Below are 22,425 nucleotides of genomic sequence, written 5' to 3' on the forward strand. Positions count from 1 at the left end.
CAAATTAGTGAACATGTATGGACGATGGAGAAATTTTTGAAATCCCATTGCCATTTGTAAATAGTGATTTTTTTTCAGGAGTGTACCAACAGTTTGGTGTGAGGAGATGGCAATGCCACTGTTTGATTGTAAATTAGCTGTCAAGGTGATGTTTATCAGTGACTGAACAAAGTTGGAAATTAACTGTGTGTTGGCTTGGCCAGCCACTTGCATATATGTCATGTGACAGCTGTTTCAGAGCACTGATTGCTGTAGTACAAACAAGCGAATGGGCTTAGGTCCTTGAACTAGCGGTCATAGGTACATTGTAGTTAAAAGAAAATTCTGTGTGTAATTTTTTGTCTGATGCATTGCAATCTTATTGTCTTTTCTGGATTTCTTTGAAATGTCTTGACTGTGTACTACGTGGTGAGCAAGGGAAAGTTGGCAATATATTAACCATTGGTCACCATGCAATTAATAGTGTAATTACTCAGTCTGGTTTCTGTTTCCAATTGCTGTGTGGAACTAGGGAGCTGGGCTGGCAAAACGGCAAACACATTCTTGCAGTACAGTGCAGTTGGCTTAATGCGAATGCACTAGAAAGGCTCTTTTCATATCAATACTGAGCAACAAGGAGGCAGGGCACTGTAGTATGGACTGGATTGGATCTGATTCAGTGAACAATAATTAGTTTTATACTGAGGTGTGTTATGTACACAGTTAGCAGTGCAATGGTGATTTTAAGAACAGTCTGATTAAAAAGAGAAAAACATTGATTCAATAAGCCATGTTTCCTAACAAATCTGTTATTTAAAAGATTTAGCATTTTATGTGTAGTGATGGAAAAACTCACAAATACCTTTTTGCAGGACCATATTATACTTTTGTTTTAAATGAAGATTAAGAATTGTCATATGTATAGCTATAACTACACAAATGAGACAAACCGATGGTCAAATATTGCACAGAGATCTAGTAACGGTTAAGTTTATTAAGTTTATCTATATTGTGTATTGCACAGCACATTACAAATAGAACATTGAAATGAAATGATCATATGGTATTAATGGCCAGGAGTTTGATTAGTTCCAGTGCTTCGTCAGTTGATTTTTTCAGGCTGTCATTATGTGGACAATAATTTACCAGCTCCCCAACTTGATCCTTGGTAGGTACTTCAATCATGTCTCATGGAGCCATTGCAACAATAGTTTCTCACAGTTATTTTGCTTCTACATTCCTCACATTAGCAATCTGGCTCTTTTTAATGACACTGACAGTTCTTGCCACATAGCAATGTCTTTGGCCTGCTTTTACATTCTTCACATTAGCAATCTGGCTCTTTTTTTAATGACACTGACAGTTCTTGCTACACAGCAATGTCTCTGGTCTAACAGGTCACTCTTTTCTCACAGCCCTGTTAGCAACAAATTACTTCCCCTGTACTTATGTATCTTCATGTCCATATGTACAGTTTTTTTTTCCTGTTAGTGAGATGTGCTCACATTCAGGCAAATGTAAATCACTCAGATCAACATAACCAAGTTGCTACTTGGTTTTGTGCATTATATCAGCAGCACTAACATTCCATTGGGTCTGACATTTAGAGGTCCCAATGCAGACATGATTATTATGACAAATATCATTTCTCTTTCAGCTACATTGATCAGAGTGTTGTTAGCTAACAGGAAAGCTAACCTCAGTGTACCATTGTAGCGTTTTTCTTTGCTCCTTATCATTTGCACTTCTGCTACAGATTCACCTTGGCCTACCACAAAGACAATCACAACTCCTCCATAATTTTGCACTGGGTTGCTATCTAATCCTATAATTGTAGAGCTTGGCTAGGAGACAACTTTCTTCTTTCCTTAATTGGCACTATATCCTAATGTGACCTACAAAGTACTCTATGGATTTTCCATGAAAAATGTGAATGCCATGGAGCTGCCCCTGTAAAATATTACTGTGCTTTTTTTCTTGTACTATTGTGCAAATGACTTTTTAAATTCATTGTAGGCAGTTGCACAATTGCATCTTAGGTCATGCTTGACTTGACAAAGTTGAATGAATCATCAAGGATTTGCAGTTTTGCCCCATTTACTTTGTGAGAGGTACTCCAGGATCCTAAATCTGCTGAGACCCTCATCTGATCTTTTTTTTAAAAAAAAGAAAAAAATATTTATCTCTTTTGGTCTGTAAATCTTAATCTTGTTGTGTGCCTATCATGACTGGTTACCAAATTCACCCAAAAATTAATAAAAAATTATCGTTGCCATTAACATGCACATCAAGTTAAGCTGGTATCTGCAGTAGCCTTACTTTCAGTGCTTGGGTTTGCTCCATCACTCTGCCAAAGAAAAATCCTTTAATAGTAGAATGTTGTTTACATTACAATGGACTAGTTACATATTCAGATACAACATACAAACTTCGTGAATATTATTGATCATTGCTACACTCCATGCACGACTTTGAGATTTCTTCCCTTCTCAGGAATACTGAGAGGTAAAGGAACACACACAGTCCCACATCTGACAACCAGTATTTCAGGATGAGGGTGGTGGTTTGTGAGTTCATGAACAGTGATAGGTGAGTGATACTAATAGTCATAGTTCAGTTCATTGTGCAACACTGTTTCTTACCATGATGCATGCATACATGCATGCATGCATGCAGTTAAGGCCTACTGACAAACCCAACTCATATGCTGATGGAGGAGACATTAGCACAGCAGACAACTACTGACAATTGACAGTGTTGTTTTCAAATGGACAGCTTCCATTCACTGCCAGTGGCCTTACATGGAATCAGCTGATGTGGAAAGTACATACTGAGTACTGCAAGCTGAATGCTCTCAAACCTAATTCCAAGGACTGTTCCACTTCAATAATTAAATGAATATGTAAAATCATTTTGTCATTAGCAATAAACTTTCCACAAAATTCTGGCATCATGTTGATGATAAAAGCCATTGCACATCCTGGTGTTGATGGTGATACAAGCTCAGCTCTTGGACATGTCAATGGACTGAAATTTTGCTATCATTATAACACTGTGTAATATCAATTTCGATTTTTAATGTGAATATATATAATTTTTGCTCAGTAAATTACTAGCTGGCTATCAGAAGCAACTACTGCTGTTACACTGATGGAAAAAAATTGCAACACCAAAAAATAATTAATTTAGAGTAATTGAGTGAATCATCAAGGATTTGCTGTTTTGTCCCATTTACTTTTCACAGGTTAATATATGCACAAGATAAGCCATTGCAAATGTGAAATGCTGGTACATTAATAAGGGTGTAACTGCCAGAATGTTGAATGCAAGCATTCAAATGTGCATGCATTGTGTTGTACAAGTGCTGGATGTCACTTTGTGGGATGGAGTTCCACATCTGTAGCATTTGGTTGGTCAAACGTGGGACAGTTAAAGCCGTTTGTGGATGATACTGGAGATGGTGTCTCATATGTGCTTCACTGAAGACAGATCTGCTGATTAGGCCAAACCAACATGGTGACATTTTTTAGAGCATGCTGGGTTACAACAGCAATATGTAGGTGAGCATTATCCTGTTGGAAAGCACAAAATGGAATGCTGTTCATGAATGGCAACCCAACAGGTTGAATCATCAAACTGATATGCAAACTTGCAGTTAGGGTTTGTCAGATAACCACAAAAGTGCTCCCTCTGACAAACAAAATCACAACCTAGAGCATAGCTCCAGTTTTAAGTACAATGTGTGTAGCCTGCAGACAGATTGGTTCCAGGCCCTCAACTGGTCTGCTGCTTACCAACACATAGCATCACTGGCACCAAGACAGAACCATTTTTCATAAGAAAGAACAGAACCCTACCTTGACCTTCAATGGGCTCTCACTTGACACAACTGAATTTGCAAAAGGCAGTGGTTTGGGGTCAGTGGAGTGCATGCTACAGGACTTCACACTCAGAGCTGTCCTTGAAGTAACTGATGTGTAATAGTTTGTTGTGTCACTGTGGCACCAACTACTGTTCAGATCGCTTCTGCATATTCAGTACAATGCACCAGTGCTATATGCTAAACGATATAGATTACCCTCTTGATACTGTCACATGGTTGTACAGAGCCTGGTCTTCTTGAAATTGCACATTCTTGTGACCATGCCAGCAATCATGTACAATAGCTACATTCCTGTCAGTTCTTTCTGTAGTATCACAAAAGAAACATCTATCTTCTCGTAGCCCTATTAAATGACATTGTTCAAACTCAATGAGAGGTTGTTAATGGTATCTTTGTCACCTTAAAAGCATTCTTCACTACATCAACTAACCAAGTCCAATCTTAAAGGTAACTAAGACTCATGATCACAACAGCGTGTATTTAAAGGAAACACAATTTGCATCCTCATGGTGAAATTGACAGTGCCACTCTTTTGCAACTGGTGTAAAACTGGAATAAACATCCGCTTTCAGATGTAGAAACATGCCTACCAACTTTTGTTTATGTCACACAACTCCTCCTTGGTGCTGCGATTTTTCTTCTGTCAGTGTATTATATTGCTCATGCAAGTCCAATGTCTAGAATTGGTCTCTAGTGTCGCAAGAATTTTTCACATTCAGTATTCATCTTCTGGTCTGAGTTTTCATACAAGATGGATGCAAAATTCAACTGCTCCCATAATAACAGATTTCATATTACAAACAGAAAGATATTGTGCTGAGATATTGACTCACTTGGTTCAAGAATCATGAAAGAAGGTTGTATACCTGGAAGAATCCTGGAGATACTAAAAGGTATCAGATAGATTACATAATGGTAAGACAGAGATTTAGGAACCAGGTTTTAAATTGTAAGACATTTCCACGGGCAGATGTGGATTCTGACCACAATCTATTGGTTATGAACTGCAGATTGAAACTGAAGAAACTGCAAAAAGGCAGGAATTTAAGGAGATGGGACCTGGATAAACTGAAAGAACCAGACGTTGTAGAGAGTTTCAGGGAGAGCATAAGGGAACAATTGACAGGAATGGGGGAAAGAAATACAGTAGAAGAAGAATGGGTAGCTCTGAGGGATGAAGTAGTGAAGGCAGCAGAGGATCAAGTAGGTAAAAAGACGAGGGCTAATAGAAATCCTTGGGTAACAGAAGAAATATTGAATTTAATTGATGAAAGGAGAAAATATAAAAATGCAGTAAATGAAGCAGGCAAAAAGGAATACAAACGTCTCAAAAATGAGATCGACAGGAAGTGCAAAATGGCTAAGCAGGGATGGCTAGAGGACAAATGTAAGGATGTAGAGGCTTGTCTCACTAGGGGTAAGATAGATACTGCCTACAGGAAAATTAAAGAGACCTTTGGAGAGAAGAGAACCACTTGTATGAATATCAAGAGCTCAGATGGCAACCCAGTTCTAAGCAAAGAAGGGAAGGCAGAAAGGTGGAAGGAGTATATAGAGGGTTTATACAAGGGCCATGTACTTGAGGACAATATTATGGAAATGGAAGAGGATGTAGATGAAGATGAAATGGGAGATAAGATACTGCGTGAAGAGTTTGACAGAGCACTGAAAGACCTGAGTCGAAACAAGGCCCCGGGAGTAGACAACATTCCATTAGAACTACTGATGGCCTTGGGAGAGCCAGTCATGACAAAACTCTACCATCTGGTGAGCAAGATGTATGACACAGGCGAAATACCCACAGACTACAAGAAGAATATAATAATTCCAATCCCAAAGAAAGCAGGTGTTGACAGATGTGAAAATTACCGAACTATCAGTTTAATAAGTCACAGCTGCAAAATACTAACTCGAATTCTTTACAGACGAATGGAAAAACTGGTAGAAGCGGACCTCGGGGAAGATCAGTTTGGATTCCATAGAAATGTTGGAACACGTGAGGCAATACTAACCTTACGACTTATCTTAGAAGAAAGATTAAGAAAAGGCAAACCTACATTTCTAGCATTTGTAGACTTAGAGAAAGCTTTTGACAATGTTGACTGGAATACTCTTTCAAATTCTAAAGGTGGCAGGGGTAAAATACAGGGAGCGAAAGGCTATTTACAATTTGTACAGAAACCAGACGGCAGTTATAAGAGTCGAGGGGCATGAAAGAGAAGCAGTGGTTGGGAAAGGAGTGAGACAGGGTTGTAGCCTCTCCCCGATGTTATTCAATCTGTATATTGAGCAAGCGTTAAAGGAAACAAAAGAAAAATTCGGAGTAGGTGTTAAAATTCATGGAGAAGAAGTAAAAACTTTGAGGTTCGCCGATGACATTGTAATTCTGTCAGAGACAGCAAAGGACTTGGAAGAGCAGTTGAACGGAATGGACAGTGTCTTGAAAGGAGGATATAAGATGAACATCAACAAAAGCAAAACAAGGATAATGGAATGTAGTCAAATTAAATCGGGTGATGCTGAGGGGATTAGATTAGGAAATGAGACACTTAAAGTAGTAAAGGAGTTTTGCTATTTAGGGAGTAAAATAACTGATGATGGTCGAAGTAGAGAGGATATAAAATGTAGACTGGCAATGGCAAGGAAATCGTTTCTGAAGAAGAGAAATTTGTTAACATCGAGTATAGATTTAAGTGTCAGGAAGTCGTTTCTGAAAGTATTTGTATGGAGTGTAGCCATGTATGGAAGTGAAACATGGACAATAACCAGTTTGGACAAGAAGAGAATAGAAGCTTTCGAAATGTGGTGCTACAGAAGAATGCTGAAGATAAGGTGGGTAGATCACGTAACTAATGAGGAGGTATTGAATAGGATTGGGGGGAAGAGAAGTTTGTGGCACAAATTGACTAGAAGAAGGGATCAGTTGGTAGGACATGTTTTGAGGCATCAAGGGATCACAAATTTAGCATTGGAGGGCAGCGTGGAGGGTAAAAATCGTAGAGGGAGACCAAGAGATGAATACACTAAGCAGATTAAGAAGGATGTAGGTTGCAGTAGGTACTGGGAGATGAAGAAGCTTGCACAGGATAGAGTAGCATGGAGAGCTGCATCAAACCAGTATCAGGACTGAAGACCACAACAACAACATTGACTCAGGAATGAGTCATTCATGTATCACTATGATCCTTTATAAGATTGATTACACAAGGTAAAATTTAACTGCATCAAGCATTCATAGTAGAATACCTCAGTTCAATCACTGTTACTAACTATTTTTGTATGTTTAAGTCTTAATGATGAAAGAAGCATCTGTAAAGTGGGATCCCACACAGACATGACCTTAAGCAACTGCAAGAGATGAAATAATTAGTGCACAAATATTTTAATTATCACTGGATTGTTGCTAATCAAAGATCTCATGAATAAACAGTTACAGGTGCAAGTTTTCATTACTACTGTCATTTTTATTCATTTACTCAAATACCATTATTCATTCTTATTAATACACACATCAAAAAAAGTTATGCATCACCTCGGTTCTGAGAGTTCCGGAACCTGTACAGAATATTGGAATAGAGATCAACATAAACATCATTTCCACCCATTTTGTTGCTCATGAAAACCACACTTTGCATTTTGTACCACCATACAGCAAGACCTTCAGAGGTGGTGGTCCAGACTCCTGTATACACCTGTACCTCTAATACATTGATGCATGCCTGCATTTGCTGTGGTATACTATCCACAAGTTTGTCAAGGCACTGTTGGTCCAGATTGTCCCACTCCTCAATGGCAATTAGGCATAGATCCCTCAGAGTGATTAGTGGGCCACCTAATCTATAAACACCCTTTTCAATCTACCCCAGGAATGTTTGATAGGGTTTGCATCTGGAGAACATGCTGACCAATCTAGTCGAGCGATGTCGTTATCCTGAAGAAAGTCATTCACAAGATGTGCATGATGGGCGTGTGAATTGTAATCCATGAAGACAAATGCCTCACCAATATCCTTCTGATATGGCTGCACTACCAGTCAGAGGATGGCATTCATGTATCGTAAAGCTGTTCCGATGTCTTCCACGACCATCAGCGGCATGCATCAGCCCCACATAATGCCACCCCAAAACAGCACAGAATCTCCACCCTGCTGCACTCACTGGACAGTGTATCTAAGGTGTTCAGCCTGACTGAGTTGCCTCCAAACACGTCTCAAACGATTGTCTGGTTGAAGGCATATGCGACACTCAATGGTGAGGAGAATCCCAAGTGGTCCATTCGGCATGTTGTTGGGCCCATCTGTACCACACTGCATGGTGTCATGGTTGCAAAGATGGACCTCACTATGGATGTTGGGAGTGAAGTTGCGTATCATGCAGCCTATTGCGCACAGTTTAGAGTCGTAACACAAGTCCTGTGGCTGCACAAAAAGCATTATTCAACATGGTGGTGTTGCTGTCAGGGTTCCTCCAAGCCATAATCCTTAGCTAGTGCTCATGCACTGCAGTAGCAGCCCTTGGGCCTGAGCGAGGCGTGTCATTGACAGTTCCTGTCTCTCTGTATCTCCTCCATGTCCGAACATCACTTTGGTTCACTCTGAGATGCTTGTACATTTCCCTTGTTGAGAGCTTTTCCTGGCACAAAGTAACAATGTAGACATGATCAAACTGTGGTATTGACCATCTAGGCATGGCTGAACTACAGACAACACGAGTCATATACCTCCTTCCTGGTGGAATGACTGGAACTGATCGACTGTCGAACCCCCTCCGACTAATAGGTGCTGCTCATGCATGGTTGTTTACATCTTGGGGTGCGTTTAGTAACGTCTCTGAACAGTCAAAGGCACTGTGTCTGTGATACAATATCCACAGTGAATGACTGTCTTCAGGAGTTCTGGGAACTGAGGTGATGCAAAACTTTTTTAATGTGTGTATTATATAGCTATGCTATTTATTTTGCTTTCATGCAAATTCAAATTGTTCTGGTATAATTCTAATTCTTCCCTGATCCTTAGTAAGTTTTTCTGTTCTGCCTGCTAGACAGCCTGTAATTTCACATGATCAGCTGGCAATTGTTCAGTCTTGATAATTACGTTTATGTCTAATCATCTCAGTGCCAACTGAGTTGGAATTCCACTTTTCATTCCTTTCTCAGACAAGGAATAATGCTAAGGACAAACACTCCATTTATACAGATTCTTTGCAAATTAAATTGTGGCCTAGCAGCAACAAGAGCAAACTTAAGTCAAGGAAACATGGTTGAGAACTTCTGTGGGAGGATCACTTGACCAACAAACTGTCATATGGCAACGTCACTATCAAAATATTCTGTCCTTCAATATTTAATGTGCTGTAGATTGATATTCCTATTCCTTGGCTAAGATTGTGAGTGCCAACATTTAAATCACAAGAGAGAATATTTGTGTGTTGCTATACTTCTTGTTTATGTCCAGTTAACTATGAACCAAAGTTAAAAATTACAATAATACCTTAAAAGATTATTACGATTTACTCTAAGACTAATTTTTGGGAGTTAGGGTCTAAATTCACTCTGAATACAACTACCAATAAATTATGTAGAAACAGTAATATTGCACTAACAGTTCTAGCCAGCAAACTGACAGGTTTAGGCCTTTTTATTGGCCAGTGTGTGAAACTGCACTTCTCTGATAAATCTAGAGGACAATGCATGAATGAAAATTAACAATTGTAAGGAGTGATTGAGGAATGACAGTGAAAGAGATCATTTTTTCATAATTTTGGTTAAGTGTTTAATTAATGAAATGATTGTATGGCATTGTTGGCCATGAGGCCCCATGCGGGGAAGTTCGGCCGCCGTATTGCAAGTCCTTTTCAGTTGACGCCACTTTGGCGACTTGCAAGTCAATGATTATGAACTGATGATGAAGAACACACAACACCCAGTCATCACGAGGCAGGGAAGATCCCTGACCCCGCTGGGAATTGAACCCGGGACCCCCTGTGCGGGAAGCGAGAACGTTACCGCAAGACCACGAGCTGCAGACTGTTTAATTAATAATTCATATCAATTGATCACCTAATCTTGTGGCAATTGTAAGGATTAAAATTCAACGAGCAGTATCAGTATGCTCCTAAGAAAATGGAGCACTAGTTTTGGTTTTTCTGTACAGTTATCTTAATTTCACACATTTAAGAGATTAATTATAACAGTGGAGACATCATTTTAAAACCTTGCTCTACTTGAGCATGCCAGAACACACCAAAACTACTGTCGTACAGAGAGATCTCCTGCTGGATTTCTGTTTGAACCTCCAGGGTTGCTCAGTTTACTTTCTGTGTCTCCGAACTTCACCAGGATGATTCATGTTTGCAAACCCTGTAGAAAGAAACAAAGGTGTCATCTCCTATTCAGTTGTGTTGTCACCTGCTTACATTTCTCCTTCAGGACTGAGGAATGAAAAGTATGAATCTTATTTGATTCACTCTCATGTCACTCATTTCACTCACTTAGCTCAGATTTCTCACTAGTCTCGCATAGGGCTCAAAACATAAATTTTGCTGGTGTAATTTCATGTTGATACAGTACAAGAAACCAGCCCTTGGTGTTCCCCTGTTCTGACATACCTAGAAGCAGTCGTAGGTATTATATCAGAATGGTTTCTGAATCACAACACACTTACTCTCCTGCATCCAGCTCCAGAGTGCATTCTAAGTTTTGGCTATCACATCTGAATCTTCATGAGGTATTACTTTCACCAGTTGCCAGTTCCCTTTCCCTCTTTGTTCTGCCTGTACAATCTTTAGGTAAAGACAATTCCCTCGGCTCTGTAGCAACTGGTGCTTTTTCCAACAATTGATTCAGTTACTCAGTGTACATACTTATTCAGTATTTATGTCTACCATATTGTGTATAATTGTTAAATATTCATTTTATTTCTCAAATAACTGATGATGCCTAAGTGAGTTAGTGGCTGACCAGTGTTTTCCAACATTTTCTAAAGTTTTGGTTTTCCCTTCTAAATATTTCATACATACATAATGTCTGTTTTGCAAAGGAATTAAATTAGTAAGTGCCAAAAGTACAGTCTTCAGTTGATTCAGACATTAAGTTATATTTGTCATTGTACAGACTTCTGAACTAACTAAAAGAAGTAATCATCTGTCTCTCCTTCCCTCTCTGACAATTAAAACTGATCCAAGAAGAATGAAGAAAATTCTCTTACTTTTGTAATACAGCAAGCAATGTGAACAGATGTTGCTCCCTCACAAATGTTACACCCAACACCTGTCATGCATAACACTAATCTCCTTTGACCTTTCAGGCTTCAACATGCAGATAAATGTCGAAGTACATGTAATATAATGTGAACTAAACACAACCACTTACAACTGATGTCATAGCCACAACACGGTATAGCACATGCTGTGACTAATGAGATCTGAGCAAGTAATGTAACGTTACTTTTTGTAGTATCAGGTACTAGTAAAGTACACTATGTGCTACAGTTATGTCCATGTCAAATGATTTGTAATAAATAATGTTTATGTTACTTTTTCTATTTTTATTATGCTGACATCTAATCTCATTGTAAAAATGATGTTTGATATGAAGTTGATTACTTGTCCACCAATTCATGAATGGTGATTGAAGCTAGCTTTCAGGTGAGTACAAGCATTTACCAAAGAGCCTTCTTTTTTATTATAACACCACATTTTGGTCCACAACTCTAAACTAATAAGTTTTCTTAGTGTTTTAACAATTTTGTCACACACAAAAATTGATTTTGTTTTATCTTTCCTATGAAGGTCAACTTTTCTATGTTGACAACAGATATTAACTAAATTCAACATAATGTGACAAATGAGAAACTGTAATTATCATATGAAGCAAAGCATAAAAGCTATGTGGCTACTCTATTCCATTCTGACTCATTGTGTATTTACTCAAAACAGGTAAAATGCCATATTTCATGATGTGTTATCCAAAACCACCATTTTGACACAATGTTATGTATATTGTTTAACTTTTAAAATCCCTAACTGTGCATCATTCTGATAGTCTGAGTTCTGCAGAGACTCTAAATATGGCACTGTGTTGTTTAGTGGCATCATATCCATTTTAAAAAAAATGTATTATTGTTATTCTTGGTCTGTCAACCACTGCTTAGTAAGAAGCAAAAGGGATGATGGTGAATAAACCAATTTAGGAATTGTTACATTTACACAAAAAGTATTGATGTAGTCTTATGGAAACAGTGTATATGTTAAAATTATTGCACAGAGAAAATTTTGTGACACATATTGGGGAATTTTTTTGTTACGTTGGCACATATTGCACAACAAATTAAGATAAATGTCTATATTATTTGTGAAAGAGTTAAACTCTGTGACTTTTTGGAAAATGTTTCATTTAGATGGCTTAACTAGAATACAAAGCAGTCATGAAATTCTGTTTTGAACAAGCTGTCACTAAGTCATACAAATTTAGTGAATGTTCCTAAGTAGTTCAGAGATTCATTTTGAAATGCTAAGAAATACACTCACACTTTGCCTTATTCTTTTTTAACATGTCCAGAGCTTTGTGCCAGATTTCAAGCAACAATCAAAACAACTTAATGGCCCTGTATAGAAATTCAATGTTTGTTGCAAATGCTGTGGCTAGTTTTTTTATTTTTATTCAATATCTTAGAAATGGCAAAACAATTCCTCGAAAATACTCTAGACTAGTTAGATGAAAAGAGTGCTTGAGAAGAGGCCTGGACTGCAAAAGAGAGGGAACTTTCCATTGAGATAATGCACTTGACCAGGAAAATGTCTTGGTCGTGAAACTATACCAGTTTTTCAAGCATTAATACAACTTATTGGAACATCAACTCCATACACCACATTTTTCATCAGTATGAGGGGGGGACCCGAAAGTAACAGGAATTCAGCTGTGGTGGGAAGAGAGAATGGGGAAACCCATTGTTTGACCAAGTGTCCATTAAAGTCACGCTTCCTGAGTCAGCGTGCGAAGTTGTGTCACTGTGAGTGCATTGGTTCGCCCGTGAGAGGTTTTTAGCAATACAACTTTTTCCATTTCAGTGAAAATGTGATGGCAGATTGTAGAGAGCAACATGCAGCTGCAAAATTTTATTTCCTGTTGGGGAAATCAGCCGTGGAAACTACTGTAATGCTAAGACTGCTTATGGGGATGCTGCCCTAAGTAAAAGCAGAGTCTACAAGTAGTGTTCACATTTAAAAAATGGAGAAATGTCAATTGAAGACCAACCCCGTTCAGGATGCCCCCAACATCAAGAAGTGACGAAAACATTGACAAAAATCAATTCCCTCATTCGTGAAAACTGTCACTTAACCATTGATCACCACTGTCGGATGTCTGTAGTATTATGGAGTTCAATTCAGAGGATTTTATCCAAAAATTTGCACATGAGAAGGGTTGCAGCCAATTTGTCCCTCCACCTTCTCACAGACGAACAAAGGGAGCGTTGACCTCAGGCATGTTTTGAGCTTCAAAATCAACTCAAAGAGGACCCAGAATTTTTCCAAGGTGACTACTGGTGATGAATTGTGGTGCTATGGATATGACCCTGAAACAAAGAAGCAATCAAGCCAGTGGAAGACAAGTGGCTCTCCTTGTCTCAAAAAAGTTCACTAAGTCAGGCCAAACATCAAGACAATGCTAATTTGTTTCTTCGATTGCAGAGGTGTTGTGCACACAGAGCTTGTTCCCCTGGGTCAAACTGTCAACCAGGTGTTCTACTTGGAGGTTTTGAAAAGATTGAGGGAGGGTATCCAAAAGAAAACGGCAGACCTTTGGTGCACAGGTGACTTGTCGTTTCACCATGACAATGCGCTGGCCCACACCGCCCTCTCCGTAAACCAGTTTTTGACCAAAAGAGGCATGACACTGATTGTCAACCCCCCTAATAACTGGACATAGCCCCTGTGATTTCTTTTTGTTCGCCAAACTCAAAAGGAGCATGGAAGGAAAGCATTTTGCCACTGTGGAGGAGGTAAAACAAAAATTGCTGGAAGGAATAACGGTCATCTTGATAAGTGAATTTAAAAACTGTTTTGAACAATGGAAGGATCATTTAAAGATGCGTGTCGTGGTCAATGGAGAATACTTTTTTCCTCCCTCCCCCCTCATACTTCCAGCTGTTTCACCAAGAAAAGAAGTAGGTGGTGACAGCTGTGGATAAGTATGTGAGAGACCTTTGAGCTACAGGTATGGAGTGTCCTCCCTGGATACATGTCAGATACAGGACAGGAACAAAAATATGCATTTCTGACCTAAAACTGTTTCAGTGTTGGCTGCTTCACCCCCTTATTATGTTACCCCTGAACATATGCCTTTTTTAGCTCCAAAATCTCTCTTTCTTGTCGTACATTAATGTGATGTTCTATAATGGTTTGGAAATGAAAGAAATGAAGGAAGGAAGAAAATTTGCAGAGGTGTACATTTATGTTATGATGAACATCCTGCTTTTTTGGAAAGAAGAAAGGTAGGCTTGGTTACCAATAATTAGGTTACAGTGCCATAGAGCAACACATACCAGGTGGTCCCTGACAGACAGTAACATCGTTGACAGTTATGCGTTTAACCTCTGGTAGTGGGCTGCGCACTGGGAATAACAATGTGTAGCCAATCTCTCGGAGCACACCTATCTGCATCTGGCGCAGCACCTCTTCCTTTCCCAGGTCGAGCAGCAGGCTTCCATGGTACTTCTGTAGGAGGGTTAACATCTGATTAGTCAATAACTGCAGCAACAGCTTTCCTTACTCCTAACACACACACACAGCACTGTGGTTTGAGCATAGATTAACCAGTGGGAAAAGCTCCTGTCAGAGCACTGAAAAGGCAAATATATTCCTCATTAAAAGACTGACAGGGAAGTGGGGAACCCACTGTAATCCTCATTCCTTACCACAACTTTTGGCTTGCTAACATATTTGTGCTCTTTTAACACAGAACATTCTAAATTCTTCCATTCAGTCTATCTTTGTAGTAAATCCTTCATACACAGCATCTCTCTCTCACTGCCATTGGCTACATTGGTCTCTCCCACTGTTTCCTTTTTCTCCCATTAATTCAGAGTATATTAACACAGCCATTGTCACCTCTTTCGCTTACATTCTCTATTCTCTCCTTTTGTCTTTCTTTTGCACTGCCACTATCTCCACCATATCTCAGCAGCTCAAGAATTATAGGGGTCTAACTTTTTTCCCCCTTTACACACGTCATTAAATTTTTGGTCCAAAATGCATCCTCCCCTATAACTAAGTGTTAAAGCTCACTGGTCTGGGAGGGTCCAGATTCCCCAAAGCCTATGTGTAGCCTCCACTCATCTGTATTTTTTTTTATTTCCATTGTCTGCTCTCTCTCTCTCTCTCTCTCTCTCTCTGGTAGTGTCTCTTCTCTCTTCTACTGTCGCTGGCCCTCTGCTATTCTCTATCAGCCCAAAAAAGTGCTAACATGATGACATGTAAAAATTTTTGGTGAGGAAGATGAAATGTGGATTGAGGCAGCTGGTTCCCCACTTCTCTGCCAGAATCTTTTAAAGATGAACATATTCACCTTTTCTATGAATATGTTCCTCTTTAAATGCACTTTTCTGGGTCCTTTTTCCTGCTACTGTTGGGTGTGCTGCTACTATAAAATGAATTCCATAGTTCAATAAACTTTTGACAGTTTATTTCTATACTTTGACACATTTATGTACATTGACACTTATAAACAACAAGTAAGTATGCATAACATTAGGTTAACAGAAAATTGTTCGCTTTACTTTTTTATAGATACTTCACACATCAACTGCAATCAAGCAAAAATACCTTGCTTATTATTTGTATCTTAAAACAGTAAAAAGTTATTAAAATATTACTGAATTTTCAGCCCTTTCAGTTTTACATAATATTTGGCAGTAATTTTAAGTTATTTTTAGGCATGTTGAGACCCTTTTAGTTCATTTTTGTCATTGCAGTGACACTTTGTGCATATTTGTGTGAGCATGAAGTACCCTTTACACAGAGACAGCATGTCAACATTTTACAGGTGAAAAAATGCTGATAAACATACTTCAGCGACTTCAAAAACCTTCTGATGATCCTAGAACTCTTGTTTCACTATGTGAGATAGAGCTACATTTATGCCTCAGACTGGATATTATGTGGGTATGTATGGGAACTTTGGACCTCTGGATCTCAGTAATGGATAATGGTAATGGAAAAAGTTAGTAAGATCCCTGAGAATATCATATTAAGAACATATGGTGAAACTTTCAATAATCTGCCATGCATAGAAATTACAGAAATTGCCATTTCCATAATTGGTACTTTTCATGACCAAAAAATTGTGGTTTTTCAGTGTTTTCTCAGGAACCACCCATGAAAAAATTGTACTTTTATAAGCTACCTAATGTCCATCCTAGCCCACACCTAAAGCAAAAGAACCAACTGATTTGCTCAATTTGCCTGGGCTGAAGGAAGTAAGTAATGTTCAAATTTTGACCCTGCACTGTAACATAGTTACAGTATGTCCATTCCTTCAAGAGATATATGGATAGTTGCTACACCAACACTTAACACCTTATCTCTGTGATAAAAATAAAACACACGATATGATCCCCTGAAAAATTGTATTTTCACACTTTACATTTTAGAACTTGGTGGTAACATGCACCATCGTGCACTGACCAATATCATGTGTAACTGGATTGGTACAAACTGGGACTAGCTTGATAAAGCACGCTATTATCTTGAAATCCATGTGGTTGCACGACAAACTACTGTAGATGATCAGTGGGCTGATAAGAAGTAAGGTCTAATTAATGTAAATTGAGGAAAGCTTTGTTTTCATGCTAGTGGTCATTGTTTTTATACCACACATTGTGCTGTACAGAACTTTTCAGTAGACATTGCAACAGTGTTACCTACCCATCTGTAGAGTGCAGTTTTTGTTGCTCATTGGTCATGAACCATCAGTACCAGAACTTCAAAATATGGGTGGTGATTATTGGTAATAACCTTGCGAAATCAGTCTCCCATGATACATTACAGGCAAGATGATATTTACTTTCTACAAGGTATATTGCTCCTCCTGCTTGAAGAGATCTTTGAAGGCGAGAGCCCCATTAACTTAAAAATGATAATGCTCCAGGCCATTTCAGAGTTTCAAAAATCAGTTCTCTTGACAATGACTTCCATGGTTGACAATTGGCTGAGGCAGCCCATTTGAATTTCCAATGGATTGTGTGTAAAATGCATACAATGCATATTTCAACCATCAGCTGTTTTTATTTTAAACCCAAATATCTACTGATTTTAGTCTTGTATCATCTTCACGGATACTATCCAAAGATAAAAATAGTTGTATGTGGCTTACAGGAAATTTTAATCTTTACAAAGATGTGCAAACTAACATGAATACTTACTGGGTTAAAATGGTTTAAGCCACCATATTATATTTGTGTTTACATAAAATGTGTAGTACATGCCATGAATGTAAATATATGACACAGGACTTCAGAAGCAAACACATAAATACTAAATATGTACACAGCAGTACTGAAGAGAAGATAAGGACTGTTAAGTATTAGACATATTGAGAAGTTGGTCAAAGATCTTTAAAAGAATATTTTCGTCAAATGCTACACAAATATCTCTATGATTATTTACTTGGCACTGTAGAGGACTACACTAGATTTCATTAACATCTTTGGTACAGTTTGATATGTAAACAGAAAATAAAGTTGCTATCTCTAAGCATAAGAAAACACAGGTGTTACAATACAAGGTAGAAAACATTATAAAATCCTAATGTTATACAGTATCATATTCATTGCATATACCTGATGACATGTATACAGGGTGATCCATCGATAGTGACTGGACCAAATATCTCATGAAATAAGCATCAAACAAAAACACTAGAAAGAACAAAACTCATCTAGCTTGAAGGAGGAAATCAGATGGTGCTATGGTTGGCCCGCTAGATGGTGCTGTCATAGGTCAAATGGATATCAACTGTGTTTTTTAAAATAGGAACCCCCATTTTTTATTACATATTCATGTAGTACATAAAGAAATATGAATGTTTTAGTTGGACCACTTTTTTCGCTTTGCGACAGATGGTGCTGTAATAGTCACAAACATATAAATACGTGGTATCACGTAACATTCCACCAGTGTGGACGGTATTTGCTTCGTGATACATTAACCATGTTGAAATGGACCATTTACCAATTGTGGAAAAGGTCGATATCATGTTGATGTATGGTTATTGTGATCAAAATGCACAACAGGCATGTGCTATGTATGCTGCTCAGTATCCTGGATGACATCATCATCCAAGTGTCCGGACCGTTCGCTGGATAGTTACATTATTTAAGGAAACAGGAAGTGTTCAGCCACATGTGAAATGTCAACCATGATCTGCAACAAATGATTCACAAGCAGGTGTTTTAGGTGCTGTCGCAGCTAATCTGCACATCAGTAGCAGATAAACTGCGCGAGAATCGGGAATCTCAAAAACGTCGGTGTTGAAAATGCTATATCAACATTGACTGCACCCGTACCATATTTCTCAGCACCAGGAATTGCATGGCGATAACTTTGAACGTCATGTACAGTTTTGCCACTGGCACAAGAGAAATTACAGGATGATGACAGATTTTTTGCACGTGTTTTATTTAGCGACGAAGCGTCATTCACCAACTGTGGTAACGTAAACTGGCATAATATGCACTATTGGTCAATGGAAAATCCACGATGGCTGTGACAAGTGGAACATCAGTGACCTTGGCAGTTTAATGTATGGTGTGGCATTATGGGAGGAAGGATAATTGGCCCCCATTTTATCAATGGCAATCTAAATGGTGCAATGTGTGCTGATTTCCTACGTAATGTTCTACCAATGTTACTAGAAGATGTTTCACTGCATGACAGAATGGCGATGTACTTCCAACATGATGGATGTCCGGCACATAGCTCGCATGTGGTTGAAGTGATATTGCATAGCGTATTTCATGACAGGTGGATTGGTCGTCGAAGTACCATACCATGACCTGCATGTTCACCGGATCTGATGTCCCTGGATTTCTTTCTGTGGGGAAAGCTGAAGGATATTTGCTATCATGATCCACCAACAACACCTGACAACATGCGTTAGCGCATTGTCAATGCATGTGCGAACATTACGGAAGGCGAACTACTCGCTGTTGAGAGGAATGTCGTTACACATACTGCCAAATGCATTGAGGTTGACGGACATCATTTTGAGCATTTATTGCATTCATGTGGTATTTACAGGTAATCACGCTGTAACAGCATGCGTTCTCAGAAATAAGTTCACAAAGGTACATGTATCACATTGGAACAACCGAAATAAAATGTTCAAGTGTACCTACGTTCTGTATTTTAATTTAAAAAACCCTACTGTTACCAACAGTTCATTTAAAATTGTGAGCCATATGTTTGTGATTACTACAGTGCCATCTATCACAAAGCGAAAAAAGTGGTCCAACTAAAACATTCATATTTCTTTACGTACTACATGAATATGTAATAAAAAATTGGGGTTCCTATTTTTAAAAAATGCAGTTGATATCCATTTGACCTATGGCAGTGCCATCTAGTGAGCCAGCCATAGCGCCATCTGGTGCCCCCTTTCAAGCTAGAGAAGTTTCATTCTTTGTAGTTTTTTTGTTTGACTCATATTTCGTGAGATATTTGGGCCAGTCATGATCAATGGACCACCCTGTATAAACAGACATCATTTACATCATAGACGTAATGGAAATAGTTATAGTAGTGAAACAATTACTGTCACACATTGACTATATTTAAAGGAAACCTTCATATGTAAATAAAGTCTCATTATAGTGCTTAATTGGAAGCTTAGTATGTCAATAATGCTAGTATCATAAAGAAGGGGAGGGGAATAAACAGCATAGCCAACCATGTACTCAAATTAGACTTTAAGGAATATTGACAACACATGTATATTAGTAGTGGTAGTGGTGAGTAACATTCCTTAAACAGTGTAAAACTTCAGCTAAAGGCATTAGAGGCTCAGCCATTGAGTATGCATTTTGAGAGGCATATAGAAAAAATTCTTTACATAATCAAAGCAGGTGACTGTGAAACAAAATATGTACTTGCATATACACAGACTTAAACACATTAGATGGAGTGTAGACATCAGGCTACAGATGACTTATCTAATACAGGGTGTTACAAAAAGGTACGGCCAAACTTTCAGGAAACATTCCTCACACACAAATAAAGAAAAGATGTTATGTGGACATGTGTCTGGAAACGCTTAATTTCCATGTTAGAGCTCATTTAATTTCGTCAGTATGTACTGTACTTCCTCGATTCACCACCAGTTGGCCCAATTGAAGGAAGGTAATGTGGACTTCGGTGCTTGTGTTGACATGCGGCTCATTGCTCTACAGTACTAGCATCAAGCACATCAGTACGTATCATCAACAGGTTAGTGTTCATCACGAACATGGTTTTGCAGTCAGTGCAATGTTTACAAATGCGGAGTTGGCAGATGCCCATTTGATGTATGGATTAGCATGGGGCAATAGCCATGGCACGGTATGTTTGTATCGAGACAGATTTCCAGAACGAAGGTGTCCCGACAGGAAGACGTTCGAAGCAATTGATCGGCGTCTTAGGGAGCACGGAACATTCCAGCCTATGACTCATGACTGGGGAAGACCTAGAACGACGAGGACACCTGCAATGGACGAGGCAATTCTTCGTGCAGTTGACGATAACCCTAATGTCAGCACCAGAGAAGTTGCTGCTGTACAAGGTAACGTTGATCATGTCACTGTATGGAGAGTGCTACGGGAGAACCAGTTGTTTCCGTACCATGTACAGCGTGTGCAGGCACTATCAGCAGCTGATTGGCCTCCGCGGGTACACTTCTGCGAATGGTTCATCCAACAATGTGTCAATCCTCATTTCAGTGCAAATGTTCTCTTTATGGATGAGGCTTCATTCCAATGTGATCAAATTGTAAATTTTTCATAATCAACATGTGTGAGCTGACGAGAATCCGCACGAAATTGTGCAATCACGTCATCAACACAGATTTTCTGTGAACGTTTGGGCAGGAATTGTTGGTGATGTCTTGATTGGGCCCCATGTTCTTCTACCTACACTCAATGGAGCACGTTATCATGATTTCATATGGGTTACTCTACCTGTGCTGCTAGAACATGTGCCTTTACAAGTACGACACAACATGCGGTTCAAGCACGATGGAGCTCGAAGTGTTCGTACGCTTCTCAACAACAGATTCAGTGACCAATGGATTGGTAGAGGCGGACCAATTCCATGGCCTCCATGCTCTCCTAACCTCAAACCTATTGACTTTCATTTATGGGGGTATTTGAAAGGTCTTGTCTACGCAACCCCGGTACCAAATGTAGAGACTCTTCGTGCTCGTATTGTGGACGGCTGTGATACAATACGCCATTCTCCAGGGCTGCATCAGCACATCAGGGATTCCATGCGACGGAGGGTGGATGCATGTATCCTCGCTAACAGAGGACATTTTGAACATTTCCTGTAACAAAGTGTTTGAAGTCACACTGGTAAATTCATGATTAATGTGATTTGAAGAGAAGTAATAAAATGAGCTCTAACATGGAAAGTAAGCATTTCCAGACACATGTCCACATAACATCTTTTCGTTATTTGTGTGTGAGGAGTGTTTCCTGAAAGTTTGGCCGTACCTTTTTGTAACACCCTGTATATCAATACATGATGGTTATGTACAGAATAGCATTTGAAAATAAACAGTTTTAAATAAAAAAATAAATATATGAACTGTCGTTCATTAAAACGAGAACTACATCTTGGGACTAGAAACATACTTTAGGTGAAGGCAGCTTATTGACCAAAAGTCCATGTCAAATATAATAAAAGCTAAAAATAGAATTTCCGAGTGTTTAGCATACTCAGCGTAAAACATCTGGAGATAAATTACAAAAATTTTATAAATGTTTATAAAGAAGAACGGAAATACACAGGATGTCGATAACAAACTGTAATATAATTTATCTGTACTGCAACTGTGTAATGAGGAAACCTAAAAGGGGGAATAAGAAAACTGTGTGCAATACAAGTGTCATTACTATCAGGTGCTAACGTTGAAATGATAGATAAAACTTATCACACGTATGTCAGGCAGTCTCTTCATATTATTAAACTAAGCTATAAGGTTTATCATGATGACAAGCCTGAGGGGATGGTGGGTAAGAGGGACAAGTAATGGTATAATTCAAAAAGACAGGTTATGAATTAGAATCAAGTAAGTGAAAGACCACACTGAAATCTCAAAGAAAGCATTATTTTTTAAATCTTTTTGTTCATTGAGAACATCAGTTGGATGTTTTTTACAGTTACAAAAGATTTCAATTTCCTCCAGGAGGTTCATACTTAACCCCTCTTTTTGCTTGATGTAGCATTTTCATATTATCATCAATGGTACCTATTGTGTGGTTACAAGCTTTGCACCTAAGTTCTTTTGTAGTATTGTTGAAGTACTATTATCAGTTT

The 22,425-nt window shown here is 38.7% G+C and overlaps 1 protein-coding gene across 1 annotated transcript in view; it reads right to left on the bottom strand.

The window, feature by feature from the left end:
• LOC126419145 (serine protease gd-like) overlaps positions 1 to 22,425 on the bottom strand; it is a 273,858-nt gene that overhangs the window by 117,341 nt on the left and 134,092 nt on the right. Inside the window, exon 3 of the mRNA XM_050086255.1 lies at positions 14,403 to 14,574. Within this exon, the coding sequence (XP_049942212.1) occupies positions 14,403 to 14,574 (172 nt within the window). The remainder of the gene's footprint in view (positions 1 to 14,402; positions 14,575 to 22,425) is intronic.

The sequence above is a fragment of the Schistocerca serialis genome, chromosome 9 (assembly GCF_023864345.2).
Source record: "Schistocerca serialis cubense isolate TAMUIC-IGC-003099 chromosome 9, iqSchSeri2.2, whole genome shotgun sequence".
Classification (NCBI taxonomy): Eukaryota; Metazoa; Arthropoda; class Insecta; order Orthoptera; family Acrididae; genus Schistocerca; species Schistocerca serialis.